The sequence below is a fragment of the Rhyacophila brunnea genome, unplaced genomic scaffold (assembly GCF_057557595.1).
Source record: "Rhyacophila brunnea isolate RB1 unplaced genomic scaffold, BYU_Rbru_1.0 scaffold_12, whole genome shotgun sequence".
Taxonomy (NCBI): domain Eukaryota; kingdom Metazoa; phylum Arthropoda; class Insecta; order Trichoptera; family Rhyacophilidae; genus Rhyacophila; species Rhyacophila brunnea.
The window spans coordinates 31,266,457-31,285,090 of record NW_028232774.1 but is presented as its reverse complement, the minus strand read 5'-3'; the positions used below and the strand labels follow the sequence as shown (position 1 = coordinate 31,285,090).

Genomic DNA, 18,634 nt, shown 5'->3' with positions numbered 1-18,634 from the left:
CTCAAATAAGTTAATCGCACGATACACAGCATCATGAAATGTTAAAGGAAAGATGTTGAAATCAGTAAAGTTTCCATAGATAAATGTTAATTAATATAAATCAAGATTGTAAAGTATAGAAAGAATAACAATAACAAAAATTTTAAAGAAATCAGAAAAGCAAAAGACAATATTAAAAATAAAATTACAAATGAACATTCTCACCGTGAGTGTAAAACCATGACATCTGCAAATTTTTCAATTTCGAGATTAAATGCAAAACAACTGCAAAAGTCGTGAACTTGATAATGTAAAAGTGAAGTAACTGAAAGAACATGCAATAATATAATGTAGATATAAACCAAATAGTATGAAGAAAAGTGGTTTCTAGAAACTCTCCTAACAAAACGAAGACTTCAAACCCTAGTATATTCAAAATATGTCTTTTGCAGTTGGCTTTTTGTAATACTATGTACATACTAGTGTAAGAGAGAACATTGAAAAAAAAACAGAATAACAAAGAGAAAATAAATACATCTGGGTCGATTATTCAAGATGTTGGAAATGGTACGTTTAAAAGTATCAGGTGAGTTGTTAAATGGATCATAGGTGGAGAAATAACTATCATAATTATTATTACAAGAGCGTTAGAGGTGAAATTAGAAACACTTCGGATGACATGGTAAAATCTCGAATTCACCCTTTACAGTAGGTGTGAAAGTTGACAAAACAATTTATAGTTTTGAAAATAAAATGGTAGTCTGAAAGGGATCGTCGTAACATTATAGATGCAGCGGTCGAAATAGAATTTGCGGTCTCGTTTTTATTATTTTATTATCAATTATAATAGTAATACTAATAATTGATGTGCTTTATAAATCTATTCTATCAAAATGATTAATCACAACTTACGCGACATATGTTTTTATGTTTCGTAATCTACCAACGACCAAAATGCACGATATAACGCACCTCCAGACCTACACTGACGTAAGTCAAAATCAGCCATTTTACAGGAGAGCCGAAACAAAACTTTATGAACCATGTTTATGGTACTTGATTTAATGTCTAATAGCTTTACAATGTCCATTTTTTTTTTGTAGAATTGGAAAAAAATATATCTTTCTAGTGGCATTCATTTAAGAGTATCAGAGTTACTGGACTGTTCTTCTCGATATTTGACTCAATTTATTTAAAATAACACTGAAGTTAGGGGTTAGGTATATCTCGTTAAATAATTTTTTTAGAGATACGACAGTGTTGTCCTGATATAGAGAAAAATAAATATAATTGAACAGTATTCATAACTCAAAACAGCAAAATCCAGACTTACGTCAGTGTAAGTCTGGGGGTGCAATAATATGGTATATTAAACCTTATTTTTCATGTAATAAATTTTAAAATAAGTTAGGTTGATTTTCTCATTATTTTCGTAATGGGACCATTAATATTCATTGGAATATTTCTTCTACGGTGGAAGCATTATTATTTTGTAATTTTATTAAATTAAAATAAGTGGCGTTTTGAAAATGGAGACGATTTTTTCCTAATAGATAATGTTGCAATAATTTGTAATAAAAATTAAATAACCGTATCAAATAAAATAATAAATATTATAACAATACAATAAGTACAAAACGTAATAATTTTCGTTTTTATGTCTTTAATATATCGACACAAACTTTTGATGTTTCTGTTTGTCGTGGCTTATAAAAAAATATATGAATATTTGACAAAATATACATAAGTTTAATGTTAAATAATAATAAAATACTTATTCACCGGATAAAGTATATAAATAATGATTATTTTATAGTCACAGACATATTTATATATTTCGAAATGATCATATTATTATTGTGATTTAAATATCATATTATGCAAACTGGTCATTAGGTGTTTAAGATGATGGAGTAAATACTAGACGCTCGTAAAGTGCCTTTGTACATAAAATATATTTTTTTCAGAGAAATTCTCTTTTCGGCTTCATTGACTTGTGATGAATTGGTACCAGCAAACTACTCCATGCCTGAAAGAATGTCAGAAGAAGAGCAAAATAAAATTGTGGATTTCTTGATAAAGGTATTGCCAAAAGATTTTAACCCAGTTTTAAGCAAATAGTTAAAAGCCAAGATCTTTCTACAGTAACTGTGTGTATGTATGAAAAATATTATATAAATTCGTTTTATTTGTTGAATGTATTGCTGATTTATAAATTCAAGGCGCCGCTTATTTTTCACACACAGGTAGGTGTACTTCTCGTGGCGGTCCTGATTATTTTAACAGTAAAATAACATTCGAAACTGTGAATAAATTTATAAATATTGAAAGTGCTAAATGCCTTATATATATATTTTTTGCAGAGCTCTCCAAGTTGTACAGATATTATAAAAAGCTGCCGATGGATGTCGATAAATGGACAGGAGCAAGCCAAGAATTGTTGCGATGGCAATTTGTTCGAGACAATACTAACTGATAATGGAATATGCTTTGCATTTAATTCATTGTCAGTATATTCATATTTCACTAATTCTACAATAATCTATTTAAAATATGAACATGATGGGTTCGTCAAACGAGCTTTCGGGCTAACCTGTTGTCGTCTTATGTCCGTCATGTATTCTTGTATAACTGCACTTGTCCAGGAGTTATCTACTCGTCATGCGATATGTTCGACCGATTGCCATTTTTTCACCTCGGTGACCTCTATCACTCCATGTACCTACTCTTTTCTGCTTCTTCTCCGTTGGGTTCTTTTGTGATATTTTCATATCACATCTAATACGCATATTTTCGTACCACGTTTCATTTTTTCATTCTCTTTTTTAAATACTATGGTACTTGCATAATTTTATATATTTTAATTGATTATTGATGCGTTGAATTAACCGAAAAATTATATTGAATGATAATTCTGGTGAATATATTTTCCATTTACCCCAATAAATCTAGATTATGTAGGTACTTACTATTATCTTTTTTATCAACAACATACATTATATAATAATTATAAAACTCAGCTCACACTAGCAGCAGGCTGTACAAAACCGCCCGGACATTGCCGCCTAGACATTGTCGCCAAATGAAATTCGCCCGTACCAGAGCTCGTCAATACCGCCCGGACAAATCCGACTAGAAAAAACCGCCCGCAAAAAAACAAATGCTTTTTTGGTTTTTCGAATTGCGTATCGTAGGAAATATACATACATACGATAATCAGTGTAATTTGATATTTAATCCGTTGCAGCTATTAGTAGAGTAACAATCATCAGCTTTTAACACTTAATACTAAAACCAATTAAACGAAAGACTACAAGAGTTAATGCCTTTGTATGGAACTATTTCTAATTTATAATATTTAAGAAAGTTTGCACACAATATTGAAATTTAATAATTTACTTAAATAATTTATATTTTTCATATGTTTATTTTTAAATATCTTTTTTCGTATGTTTTTTTATTTGTGCATCTAAAATATAATATTATGTAAAAATAAAAATAGTCTCATTTCTTAATTATTTCGGCAGTAATGTCTAGGCGGCAATGTCCGGGGGGTTTTGATTCAGGTGGTTTTGTCGGGACCCCACTTGCGGTCGATACAACAATTTATCGCAATTTACCGGAGTTTGCTGTTAATTACTGTTTATGCGGTAACTTGTGGTGCGTGTGTTGGTGATTCTAAAGCCCAAATTACATTGGCAGATTCTCAGGCCAACCGTCTGCCACGATCAACCCGATCGTGGAAGTCACTTTTGAGTCGTGAGCAGTCGTGAGTAAATTGGAACTTTCCTATTTTTGGGCACGATTGCGTCAATTAAGCTTGAATTTCTATGAACGGCCGTAGAGTCCGTATTCTTTAAGCTGGCGTTCACGTCACGTCGCTTGCAGGCGGAAAGCATTGGGTCATCGCGTTCGACTGTTGCAAGTTTTCAATGGGAGAGAACGAGTGGAAATGCAGTGTTAAGATGCTGAATCGGGGGGAAAACCGCACGCCAGAATAAATAATACGAACTCTACAAGCTATATGTGCGAAGGGTCTAGGACCATTTGGCACCGGGACAACTGGACGCCACAAAATAGACGTTAGGTACTTATAGGTACTTTATTTACTAATATTTAATATTATTATTTATATTTAAATGATTATATTATGATTTAATAGTTGGTGAGAATGTAAATATGCAGACGTAAATAATGATTTAATCGTGCATATGTTTAAGTTCCAACGAAAAAAGAGTTTTTTATTTAATATAAAGCCTTAGGCATGGTAATTCTCAATCCGCAATAAAGAATACATTATATTAAGAGTAAAATGAATTAAAACTACTAAGTAGTAGATAGAAACTGTCGTGAAATCGTCTACGTTCTGTATACGTGTCTACGACAGTGCGGCGTCCAATTATCCGGGGCCCAGTTGTCCCATTCCCTGCGCGAGCGTGTCTTGTCTTGGGTTTGACATAGCAACAGAAATTTGACGTTTACATAATGAAGGCTGCCTGACTTTAGCCATTGTTTTAACAGACAATAATAATATACAATCACCAACTCGTTACATAGGTACTCGTATAAATTTAATTTGTTGCTTTACTTATAATAATTGTCTACATTAGCAACTGAGCGTAAATTATGAACAAATCAAATCAAGCGTCAACACGATCGAGTTGGTAGCTGATTTAGCTGTTGTAATTGATATTATCAAGTCGATGTTTGCCACGACTATGGTTGGGTTCGCGTAGGGATTGCAATACCAAATAAAAATGTAAATACCGGTTTTTCGGTTTCTTATTGAATACCGGTATTTATTTAACATTTAAAAAAATCAGAAGTAGGTGCTTATCAATAAAAATAGCTATTAAAATCTTTTTAAAATATTATTTTATAGCGAAAACCTACATACCTACATTTATTATGTTGACATTTAAAATATGCATTGATCATAATTGTAGAACTAGTGATTTTTTACAAATAATTTGTATATATTGATAATTTTAACTAAAGCCTTCAAAAGTTCAAGTGCTTATCTGATGAAATTTATTTTATTATTTTTTCACCTCTGTTAGATTCACTCAATATATTTTCATTTTAGGAGCACATAACTTATAATTCATTTTCAAAAACTTAAACGAGTGCGCTTTCTTAATACTGAAAAATCCGGTATTTTTGATCTTTAAAACCGGTATTTTGGTATTGATAAATACTGAAATACCGGTATTGCAATCCCTAGGTTTGCGAGTCTGCTGGTATATTTAGGTTTTACTATGATGGTAAAATCAAATCCTGAAAGAATGAATTAATTTGTTTCCTGATATTTCAGAACCGATATCTCTCATGAGGCATACCACGTCATAGCTGACAACAACCGAACATTTATGTGGACACCCAACAACGGCTACCCAGCGGATAAGTATGAAAGTGGTAAAATGGTTCCTTATCCGAGGAGGCTTTTTTCTGCAGGAGAAAAGTTTGGACTGAGCTTAGAACTTTATGTCAACAGCAGTGATACACAGGAGTTTTGCGATGGAGTTGATTTTGGATTTAAGGTTATATTTATCATCTATGTCAAATACCAATATCATAACAATATTAAAATTTTATGAAATTACATACTGAAAATCCTCGAAAAATATACCGATATATATATAATATCGAAAAAAACTTAGGCCTAATGCAGGTGTCGGCAAACTCTTGGATCAAAGAGCCAAATATAAGTGGCACAACGGTTAAAAAAATTTCATGAGCCATACGCATATTTTTATAAATATGATTTATTTAAATGAATTAATTACATTTTATAATTGTTGATTTAACGTAAATGAATGGTTTTATTGTTGAAAATATAAATATAATTTTTACAGAATATGAATTACATGCAATTTTCACGCATTCCTTAAAAGTAATGTGAACAATGACCTTCCTTGCATTTCTCTGGAGATTTTCTGTATGTTTGGTATGTAACTTGTAGTATTTAATTTTAGGCGCGACTCCAAATTCTTATCGGTTACTTTGACTTCTCTAAATGCTATTTATACTGTTCATGTTTGAAAATGAATGTTCACATACATATTATTATGTAGATTCGAATATAAGTTCGGAAAGCTATTCCATGTATTAAAAATCGTAGTATCTACCTTATGTAGATCTTTTATAGCGCTCCACTTGTGTTGTGAAATTAAATTGATTTTTTCTCTCTCCAAATCCTCAATTTTGGTGGCAAGAACTATAAATTTTGAGCTCCATAACTCTTTGCTTGTTAAATCCACCAATAAAATTGTGTTTTAAAAGTGCTCGTGTCATTATCAAATGGAGAAAATTTTAATTTGTCGACTTTTGCAATGGGCGGATTTAAAACAACAACAATCATACATTTTTGCATCAACCATCACGGAGGAAAAATTAGACTCGCGATAATGTCATTATATAATATAATAAGTGTACAAATCAATGACAGAAAATAAAAATTGTGAATTTTGCAAAAGTTTTTGTAAAAATTGGAAATTGGGAATTTGGAAAAGAGCCGCATGCCAATGCCCAAAGAGCCACATGCGGCTCGCGAACCGCAGTTTGCTGACCTCTGACCTAGTGGAACTCAAACTTAACACCTTCCACTGTCCGGGTACGTGCTCTTATCTTTTGGCCGAAATTATATATACCTATACAAATAGTCATATTATATCAGGTAAAAATATTTTACAATCTACATACAAATAATTACTTCCTCGTAATGTAGATATTTTTATTCGAACATAATAATTTGACGAGCTCATTTATTTACACAAAACAAATGAAACTTCGCACACATATTTGTTTGTATAAACTTTTCTGCTCAGGTGAATTAATGATCAACACAAAATACGATAGGGAAATTAAAGGGAATGATAGTCATCATAATCTCTTTTTAACACTACAACCGGCCACGAGGTCCAATGTGAGTAGTGTAGCTTTGAGAAAGTCATAAATCTTTTATGACCTCACCGATAATCAATATATAATAATTATTATATATATACCTACTTAAATTAAATTCTTCCAATGGGTCTTCATGATCTTCTGTCTACACATCTACTAATGGAAAGTGGTGGAAACTGGAGAAAATGTATGTGAGACATGAATCAGTGGAGGACAATTATGAAGAAAGCCGACGCCATGGAATGTGGCGCGAAGAAGAAGGAATTATTAAAATACTAGAAAATAATCAACAAGTGGCAGTGCCACTTGTCAACATTTTGTCGGTGCGCTCAATAATAATATTTATTTAGCAATAATAATAATAATAATACTATTTTTATAGATTATCCGGTAACAATATTCATAGCTAAAAAACGCGTCGTTTTCGAATATAAACTACTGATAGGCATATATTTTGAAAAGCCGGTGTATTTAACGTGAGTCTCATTGGAACTGTCCTAAATATATTTTTATGTATACAAATAACACGAAACTTATAATACAGTGAATGGGTTAAGACGCGTTTGAGCGAAATGTATATAGGTACGTGACTAAACGATTAAGTACAGCACACATGAGAGGGGTGCAACGCGGGTGTTCTATTATGCGATCGCACAATAAAGACGCAAACTCTTTCACATGTCAATTTATTTACGTCATAGAGAGACAGCTTATTGTTAGCTGTCCATACCTTTGATAGACAGAGATCGAATGCGTGTGTGTGTCTGTGTGTATGCTGTATTCCAGACCGACGGACAGATGGTTATTATTGTTTAAATAAATTGTTTTATTCCAGATGCTTTTGACATCACCAACCGAGAGTTCTATAATGCGAAGCCACGCCGGAGTTCCAATGGAAAGACAAACGACCTTTGCATTAGTTCCAAAAAAAGTCACAACGGATCCTGGAATGAAGTCGGTGGACCCGGCAACCCGGAAGTGTTATTTTGACGGTGAAAAAAAGTTGATACACTTCCGGTTTTACACTCATTTTAATTGCTTACTGGAATGTGAAATAAATTATATGGTGATGTTCTGCCATTGCGCTCCATTTTATTTTAAACGTAAGTTATAGTAGGGAAATACTATTTACTAATTACTGATTAGTAATATTATTCTTCTTCTTCTTTGTCGCTCGCCAGCCTTCTTGCGTCATATACGTCATACCAGTATCCCGGAACTTTGCCGTATATTATACTATGTGTGGTATTTTACGATCTTCCAAGACTCCGGAATCTGGTTGGATTGAACAGGCAAGCTAGGTTGAGAAACCCTGAGGCGTCCATGGCACGTGGCCGAGCTATGACGATTGTCGCCTCTTCACTCTCAGCGTAAGAGGGTGCAAGATCTTCTTTCGCATCTTTTCGTTACTCCTAACGTTATACCACCTATTTCGTTATTGGATTTTTTAGCAGTAACTCAGTAACCAAGAGTCTAGTGAGTAGTGGTCTGAATAGTAATAATTATCCGCCGAATAATTTCTTTGAAAAAACGCAGCGGGCAGAAATCACATAGCGCCAAGGAAGAACTGACCGCACACCCAGTAGATGTCCACCCCAAATATCTGTTCTCGAACCTCCGTATACAACATAATGGCCAAAACTCGGGGATTTAATGCTCAGGGGTGTATATGTATACATAATAAGAATAAGGATCTAATTCCCAGTTATACGTAGTACACTTACATCTCGATCGAATGTCTACTTGCAAAAAGTTGAGTGCTCCACCATCCAGCAAGTAGGTCTATTGAAAACGGACCGCGTCAGGTCGACATTCCATCAGTTATCAGCAATATACTGTTACATTCGATAGCTTTGACTAGCGTGAATAGAGAATATGATGTCGTTGTTATTTTCAACTTTAAAACAACTCGTAAACTAAAAACGTAACATTGCAAGATAAGCGATTAGTCAATTCGATTCCTACATGTTATTCGGTATTGTTACGAAGATGGCAGTGGGGGGGGGGGGGGAATTAGAACAATTAAAAACTGTTACCTTGCAGTATTTTATTTAGCACCGTTGCTACGAGTACCATCATGTATCTATATGTTACGCCGAATGTGCGAAATTGACTATTACATGAATTGGGAAAAACTTTGCCTAATTCATGTAATAGTCAAACCCGTTGTCTTATTTATGAATTAAGTAAATTATCTGCCGAGTACATGAATTCGCCAGGGTATGGAATTCTTAAACTGTCTTCATGACAGTAGAAAAAGTAAATTTAATACGGATGGTTTTATTAGTTATAATTGGACATAATATAATATTATTATTATTAGGTTAGGTTAGATTTTGTAATTCTGAATTCAACTGAATGTCCATTTTGAGGTTAACTAACAAGTGTCAACAAAATATCAAAAAATCATACTATCAAACAAACAATCGACCATTGCACGATTGATACCCAAGCACGAATCAAATCGCGAAAATACCTTTTAATGAAATTCTTCTGTTATCATAATCTATAGTTCTAGATTTTTTTTGGGCAAAGTAAATGGATATCAACGTCATTGTAGTTATTGATTGGTATATTTTTATATAATCAATGACATTTGACACATTTGGTTAGTTTGATTAGTTGCAAAAAACACCACCGGAGCGCTACTATCTAATTTGTCCAATGCATGAACTAGGCAGAAAAATTACTGCCGAATTCACGCACTTGGCAGATATTTTGCCAAATTCATGAATAAGGCAACCGGCTTGCATTTTTCATGATTTAGTCAAAATTTTGCCAATTTCATGTAATAGTCAATTTCGCACATTCGGCGTAACATATAATATACGTAGATATGAGTCTCTTACACCAAACCCAAACATTTTATTTTCAAGCTCTCATCATCATCATCAAGTTTTCAAGTTTTCATTACATTATTGACGTTCAAAAAATCTTTTTTCCATACTAGGTAGACTTCCGACTTTTCCAACGTGTACAACGTTTACGGAATATAACTGCATGGAAACTGTCAAAGGTGAGAATTTATTTTAAACGTACCTACATTAAAGCTTCATAATAGTTTTTACATAAAGGGTTATCAAATTAGTAGGTACTACAGATTTTTGAAACTTTATAGCAGCAATTTTTTCTGATTCTCACCAAAATTTACATTTGCATTCAGTAGTGCTTGGCAAATCATCATGGTAAATAAAAAAAATTTCGACCATGTCCGATCCTAATAAGATCATACGGGCCTTCACAGAGTGGTGGTTTGTATTGACAGATTTTTTTGTTTTTACGAGAATGGCATTACGTGAAATGTATGGTCAAAATAATGGACCCACAGATCTATTCGTAATTTAATTAGAAAATTCGAGTCAAATGGTAATGGCTATAACTTTAAGAATCCAACCCGTCATAAACGTAAACGCACAACTTAAAATATTTATGTTGTGATTGAAAGTGTGGATGAAAATCCAGAACAATCAATTACACACCGTTCTCAAGAACTTTGACTTTCTTATGGCACTACATAGAATATTTTCATTTAAAGACGTCATATAAAAATACAGTTAACAGAAGAGCTTAAACCGAATGATCATTTGATCCGTTGAAATTGTGCTGATTGGGCTTTGGAGCAGAACATTATTTCATAAAAAATTACTTTATTGAAAACGCAGGGCTCGACATGGAACGGAACGCACTGGAGCGCCGTTCCGGCTCGTGAAATTTGTAAAATTATCGCTCCGTCTTGTGGAAAAATATGTTGACCATCTGAGCTAGATAGGCTATAGAATATAAAATCAGACACACGTATTTTTATAAAATACACATACGATTTGATGACTATGTAAATATCTTCAGAAAATTTGTCGAGCACTCCGGTTTGTAAACTTTTCCATTTCGAGCACTGTCAGAAAACTAAAATGGCAATACAATTACTGTCAATGGAGAACGCTACAAAAACATGATAACTGATTTGTTTTCTGGAACGAATTAGATGATTTTGATCTGGATGATATTATATTATTCCAACAAGATGGTGCAACATGCCATACAGCTCGTGACACAATTAATTTATTGAGAGAATAGTTCAGTGTACGTATATAAATATATCTTATTTGATAACCTTATATTAATAAAAACAACTTAACTTAATCAGTTGACTGGGGGGGGGGGTCCTTTTTTGCTCAAATTTTAACGCTTTGTCTGTGTAAAAATGTTTTTTTCATCATCTTTGATTTAGTTAATACATATATGTATATTTTTATATATTATTTCAGCCGATATAAACATGAAAATGATACAGAACTTCTATCAGTCGAAATCAGCGACACACTCAATGTTTTTGAACCATGCTCAGATAAACCAAACCACATATCCGGTCACTTGGTGTGACTGTTATCCAAACTGTGATGAAGTCGCCTACAATGTAGAGATATTCTACGCTGATCTCATGGGACTAAATACTTCTAAACATTCATCGTGGACACAATCTACTACAAAACAGTGAGTTTTAAAGAAATAAGTATCACTTTACTGTACACCTTTTGTATTCCATTTGTCTTATTGTTTACGTAGAACGTAGAATATGATAATATTTAATTCATTTTCCCCGTGCGAGAACCCAATACACAGTGACGTCCCGTGGGGTAAAGCAGATCATGCTTTGTATAGAGGCGGCACACTATAAAAGGCGACGAATGAAGGAACGAATACAAATATTACAACTGTTAATAGCAGTAGCGGATTTCAATGATGCAAAAGATGATGCGGTCGCTTTATTAGAAATTACTGACATTTTAGTTTAAAAACTAATCAAAGAATAGTATTGTATTGTACCTAAACATAGCCATACATATTGTAATGGTTGTTTATCACACAGGCAATATTTTCAAAAGGGTGCCTCCAAACCTGTCAGCGACACAGACCTCCACTTACCTAAAACCACCACCGCTTGAAAGTACATTTCGTGGAAATGCTCTTATTCACAGTAGATGGTGTGTACATCAATTTGAAAATTTTTTGGATATTTCCCTGTTTAAGATAGCCGTAAATAAATGATAAAATATTTAAGTAGGTATATAGATACCTACCTAACGAAATGGCAGACAATGTGTAACTAAAAATGAGAAGTGGAAGTTTTGAGTCTATCTAAGGTCGGCACTTTAGGGACGTCTAGGGACGTCATCGTATATATACACATTATGATAATATTATCTGAATATTAACATAATAAGACAATTATAAATCCAGAATATAGACAGAGAAATAAAATGATGTCACTAAATCCCGTTTAATTTCTTAATCCCGAATCTCTGAGTTTCAAAATATACAAAAACATGGAATAGTTTTTGTACGATCTCTGTCAAAAATAGCGTATTTTCGTCAACTAAGGAAAGATAGGTTAAATAAAATTTTCACTATCATCTTAAAAGCATCATAATATAGTTTCTTACTTTAGTCTTGGTCTGTAGATCCTCGCCTGCTACGTAAACTCGCCGAACGTGGTGTATTCGTCGATCCAAGGCGATTGTAGGGGGCTCTATGGTAATTTAATACCTGCTTGTGCATCCATGTATAACTGTATGTTGGGTATCAACAGTTGTACACTCACGCGATTTGTCCAGCCCTTTGCCAAGCTTGGCGACTTCTACCACACCGCGTGCTCTTGTCTCCCTCCTTATCTTTACATGTTATGCTCATCTTTCACCTTTCTATAGCACATTGACGGTTCATGATTTCTGAATATAAGATAGTTTAACGTCAATATTTTTAGTAGCATTCAAATAATACGGTGAAAAATACTGTTTTGTTTTGTGTAATTAATAGTGTTTTGACAAATTTATGATTGCATAGGTAGAGTAGATGCTTAATAACTTTGTACTCCAGCTCTATGATGAAAATGTGATATTTTCTAAAAATATTTTTATTTATTACCACATATAATTATTAATATAAGTGAATATAATTTGGTCTAATTTTATGCGAGGTAATAAGGCAAAGAGTCGTAGGTATCAGTATAGTAAAGAGTAGGGAATCCAATCCCGAGCCAAAATTCTGATCCCGGGATCCCGGGACTGGTCCCGGGATTGGCATTTTTTTCCATTGTAAATATAAAATTTTTATAATTACAAATAACATTGATAAAATCGGTCAAAAATAAATCTAGTATAATTTATACTATTTAAGATATTTATTGTTAATATTGTATACGTTCAATCTTGGAAATACATAAGTTTAATGGAGTAAATAATATTGTAATAAAAATAATAATGTGAATTTAATATGAGATTTCTTCCGCCATTTCTGATAGTAAAGACTTAATGAATGGGTTAGCGAGATTAAAAATAGTAAAGCAAATCATGGTGTACTATGGCCTTTCCGCTTCATAAATCTAACTAGTCAGCCAAATATGAAACTGCCGTAAAACGTATGAGATCATGGTGGAATTACTTTGTTAATAGTGCGAAGCATTGTTTTTTTCCAATCTTTCTCATTTTTATTAATTTATGTGAAAAAATAAAATGAATCGGCAACTTACACACGGGTATAAATCAAACTTCATTCAAACTCAGTTTATTTCTAATGTAGTTATTTGTTATTAAAAGTATTTTTTTCTGTTATATTTTCGTTTTTATTTTATTTTCCATAAACATTGATTAAAAAAATCAATCCCGAAAGTTTCGGGATTATGTTTATCAATCCCGGGATTCATAGGTATCAAAAATAGCTTGGGATCCCGGGTTTGGAATCCCTAGTAAAGAGTACAAAAAAGTGCAAAGTTATAAAACGTATACTCTCCTGGTTGGAAAGACCACTTTAATGTCTTTAAGTATCCCGATTTTATATTAAATAAAACCAATCATAATACTATTTTTAATTATTTTCAGACGAGAGGTGACAAGAATTCACATACACTTTAAAGAAGGATCATTTTTTGGAATCCACAGACAGTTAAAAATGGATTCAGTTGACTTTTTGTGTAAGAATTATGATAATTGCACCTTTCAATAAAATGTATTATTTTTAATTTTCAGCCTCCAGTAACTCGATCGCGGAGCGTTTGCCATTCGGTCATGCGTATAAATCTTAATTTCAGTTACCAATTAATAGAGAGTTATACATATTTTTGTGAGGAATTTTATGTATTAATATATTATAATTATATAATTTTACATAGGTATAAATATCCCGAATGCCGAAATCCCACATAGCCAGAAATTCAAATGACACATAACACTGAAGCCAAAATCATCACGAAATCCCCTTCAAATGTAGTTCCGCCATGGCCCTCACAAAGAGAGGCTGGCAGGACCCTGGTGGGCCGGGCTCAGGGAGGGAGGCATGGTGGATCGACCAAATAAGTCAGATAAACACACACATCACAAAGTTGCTCTAATAATAAAAAAGTCTATAAATAATTAAAGTGAATGTATTAAGCATTCAAAAATCTGTAAAAATACACTGAATACCCTTAAGGGGGGACATGCTCAGCGTACGTCAAAATGGAGCTATTATGCTATTTTCAAAGCATGATCCTGGACATTCCTTAAACGTTGTAGATAATCTATTTACATAATTTTGAAGCCTTACTATCCTTTATATTTATTTTAATCATTTGATCACTGTATAAAGTATTTTTATTACATAAAATAGTATTCTTTTAAATCTCTCGCTTCAATGTTTTAGAATATAGTCATATTTCAGTTCATCCATGTGAAGTGGTGTTAAATTTTTTTATATTTATTAATTTTTAAAAGCATTTATAAAACTATTAGTAAAATTTATGTCGACATTATTATAGTGAAATATTTACAATAAAAAATTATATTGATAATCTCTGTGATCCCAAATTTGACAAGAATTAGGCATTTTATTATTCAAAAAAAGGGCAAGATTTACACATTTAAAGATACTGATTATAAGCTATGTCTTTGACCATTCAAATGTGATAAACATTCTACGAATAATGTTTGCTTTATAATAATTATTGACCTAAGAATAAGGTAGTATTTTTTTGAAATACGCCATTTCTATTGGCATTTCCCAGTGGCTAAGCTACAGCATACGGCCGTACCCATAAATTGACAAACGATGCTTTTAAAAATTAATAAATATAAAAAATCATAACACCACTTCACATGAACGTACTGAAATATTAGATTATCTAAAACATTAAAGCGAGAGGTTTAAAAGAATACTATTTTATGTAATAAAAATACTTTATGCTGTCATCAAATGTTTAAAATAAATATAAAGGATAATAAGGCTTCAAAATTTTAAATAGCATAAAAGCTCCATTTTGACGTACGCTGAGCATGTCCTTAATGTTCCATCGAACACCATTTAAAAAAAACGCTATCTACTGTAGGGCATCATACTGCCTTTAACATTTGCAAAAGGTTGGGGGGGCCGCCAAAGATCCAAGCCTAGGGGGCCGCTTCAGGAAGTGGGGGCTATGAGTTCCTTCACTGCTTGTGATGTATATTTATCATGGCTTCAAATACAGTGCGTGGCTTGGGTCATCAAGTATCTTAAACTACCGTGATATCAATGCATAATGCCATTAGATAATTGTATGTTACATTTCCAAACAACACGTCTGTTCGGCAGATGCGTAATCACCTGCCTAAATATTTGCCCACCTCTGCCTGATAGATCAGCGAGAGGTGTGCCGAACCCTAATCTCTGAGAGCCAACGCGAATCACGTAGCTTAGTGGAATAAACCCTAATGCGTGACCAAAGCGCCGCAGTTTGATTCCCTACTACGCCACAAATCTATATAATGATATTTCATAACATAATAGTTGCTCTATGGACTGAAATTATTTTTCACGACAATAATTGAAAAGCTTTATTATATCATCAAATATATATAATCAATAATTTGAGTATGCATTCTGTTAATGAGATTTTGTTTCAAAATTATCAAGATAGCTACTTAATTGCTATTTCAAGAAAAAATATTGAAATTATTTTTTTAGACAAATAATTATGTACCTAGATAATTTGGAACATCTCAGAAACATACCAATTACAGAAAGATTTATATATCGTAATGAAAATAATAAAAAAAATTTCCCATGGATAGTAATCGGTATATCGGTACTTATATGTCATTTGCACTTATTTCATCCGCAGCACCTCAAAATTATTCGCTACGATCGTTGTAGGTATTTAAATAGTTAAATGTAATAATTTATATTGTAATCTCAATTTGAGGAGCAAACATTCAAAACGTGATTTGTCACACAGATGTTGAGCTGAGATAATCAAGAAAAACATATTGTACTCAAAATGGTTTTTTTATTATAAAACTGTTTAAGGAAAGAATTTTAAACCTGGTATTTTGTATAATCCAAAATTCTCGGAAGTGGTTCATTTTTTGATTTGAAATTTGGACAAAACACGATTTGCATGAAACTTGTGGGCAAAACACTATTTGAATGAAAATCAAGGCATTATATTTTTTTATAGGATAAAAGGTTCTTTGAACACTGATTCTGGTTTCTTTTCATAGATTTAAATATAGACTATCAGAATTGACAATAAACGGCATTTTTCAAAATGTGTGACAAATCATTTTTTGAATGTTTGCTCCTCATCTATACTGGTCGTTTATTTTTATTTGTTGCTGTCTCTACAAAAAGATCATTGAAAATCAATTGGGTTACGAAACCGTAGAGTGTCTACGACGTAGATAAATGCATCTGTATTTACATTTGCTAATAATTGTAGCTTCATTTCATGCTATGTTTTTAAATGTTTACTACAATTGATGACTGCCACCCCAATATTTACCCAATAACCACAGTGGCCGCGCGGCTTAAGCGTTAGACTATCACGCCGTGGGTCCCAGGTTCGAATCCTGGGTCTGGCAAGTACACATATTGTTTATCAATTTTTTTCTGTCAGGGTATGGACCTAATAGGTTGAGCAAGTGGCTGACATCCATTTCTCGTAAAAAACAAAATCTGTTAATACAAACCTCTACTCTATAGAGACCCATATAATCCTATTAATATCGGACATGGTCAAAGAAGAAGAAAAAGTTTAATAATTCAGGATAAATCGTAAAACTTTTATATAAACGAATGCACCAAACGATAAACATGTGTTAGTAAAATGTATATTGCGTATATAATATATCTCATGCGTGCCCATAGACGGAAGCATACACGATGAAATTGCTCGCAGAACAAAGCTGGGATGGAGTGCTTTCGGACGTCTAAATAGTGTCTTCAAGAATGACCTACCGTTATGTCTTAAGCGTAGGGTGTTCAACCAATGTGTGCTGCCCGTGCTCACGTATGGACGTGGACCCTCAACACGAGAGATGTCCAAAGGCTAAGAGTCGCACAGCGAGGCATGGAGAGGTGCACCACGCAAAAGGACCGTAAGAGAAACGAATGGATTAGAAAGCACACAGGAGTACGCGATGTAATAGACGTTGGCAAACAGCTGAAATGGAGATGGGCGGGGCACATTGCTCGTCGAAAGGACGGCCGCTGGAAAAATTAATGCCGTCATCCAATGGTACCCAAGGGGCACGAAACGACCACAGGGTCGTCTTAAAAGCCGCTGGATTGACGAACTGATAAAGTTCGGCGGAAATACGTGGCAGCGAACGACACAGGCCTTCATCCAGCAGTGGATTGACTCCGGCTGATGATGATGATATATCATGCATTTTAAATAATATTATATAAATGTATCTAAACACTCAATCTCAGTGTATCTGGATCCAAGCTGGAAAATTGATCAGGCATAGGCTGGAATGGGCAGATGATATTATTGAAGGCATACCAGATGACAGGACAGCAATGATCCTGATCAGATAGATACTCTAGCTGGACAAACTGGACAGGGACCCACACGTCTTGTAGAAGAAGACAATTTCCATCACATATATATTTAAATGTGAATGTGAAAAAATGAAGAAATCTGAACACATTTTTTTTTATTTTAGCTCAATGTGGTGGTCTGCTTGGTCTCTTTATGGGTTTCAGCTGCATCAGTTTGCTAGAGGTGGTCTTCTTCGTTGCAATAAAACCAGGGATCGTTATAATATACAATATTATAAAATCACTATGCACTAATAATTCAAAAACTACTTACCAACACTAAATTATCTAGTCAAATAATGTTGTTATTCATAATAATATACTAACTAGATAATATTATGTACTTAGGTATTTAAACAATAAAAAAATATAATTATTAGAAAATATGACAAAATGCAAGAAAATGCATTATTTATATAGTGTTACAATAAACATAAATGTGTGATTTATTTAAAAAATAAAATGACATTATTTGACGAGCATTATTTTCACCCCTATATTATTTATTTCTATCTCGTGTTTTATTGTTACTGCCATCTATGATGCCGGTAATAAAACACTAAAACAGCAACCTGTTTTATCGTTCATTTTCGTGTTAAATTTAAAATCCAACAGATGGCCAAAAGCTCTTTATTTACCTAATTATTTTATTGACAAAACAGAAATCTGCTGAAGTCTATCTTGTCATTCACAATATTATTTTCTACCGCTAGATGTAAAGCTGCCTCAAACGCGTAAAAGTTTAGTATGAGCAGGAAAATTGTTTTCATTCGGGGCGAAAAATGTTTGATAGTGACAGAGTAATAGTGTAATGAAAAATAAATTTTATACAATTTTAACACAGATAGTTTTGTTGAACTGTGGCTTAAAAACAAATTAGATATTAAGTACCCACACATTATTAGCCAGAAAATACCAA

General features: G+C 33.1%; 1 protein-coding gene across 1 annotated transcript; it reads left to right on the top strand.

Moving 5' to 3' along the window:
* The first annotated feature begins 2,004 nt into the window (after window positions 1-2,004).
* On the top strand, window positions 2,005-18,428 carry LOC147078062 (uncharacterized). The gene is made up of 7 exons (XM_085940105.1): window positions 2,005-2,061; window positions 2,343-2,545; window positions 5,294-5,519; window positions 11,231-11,376; window positions 13,761-13,852; window positions 17,841-17,932; window positions 18,378-18,428. Exons 1-7 carry the CDS (start codon window positions 2,005-2,007, stop codon window positions 18,426-18,428), a joined length of 867 nt encoding a protein of 288 aa, XP_085796231.1.
* The last annotated feature ends 206 nt before the right edge of the window (window positions 18,429-18,634 follow it).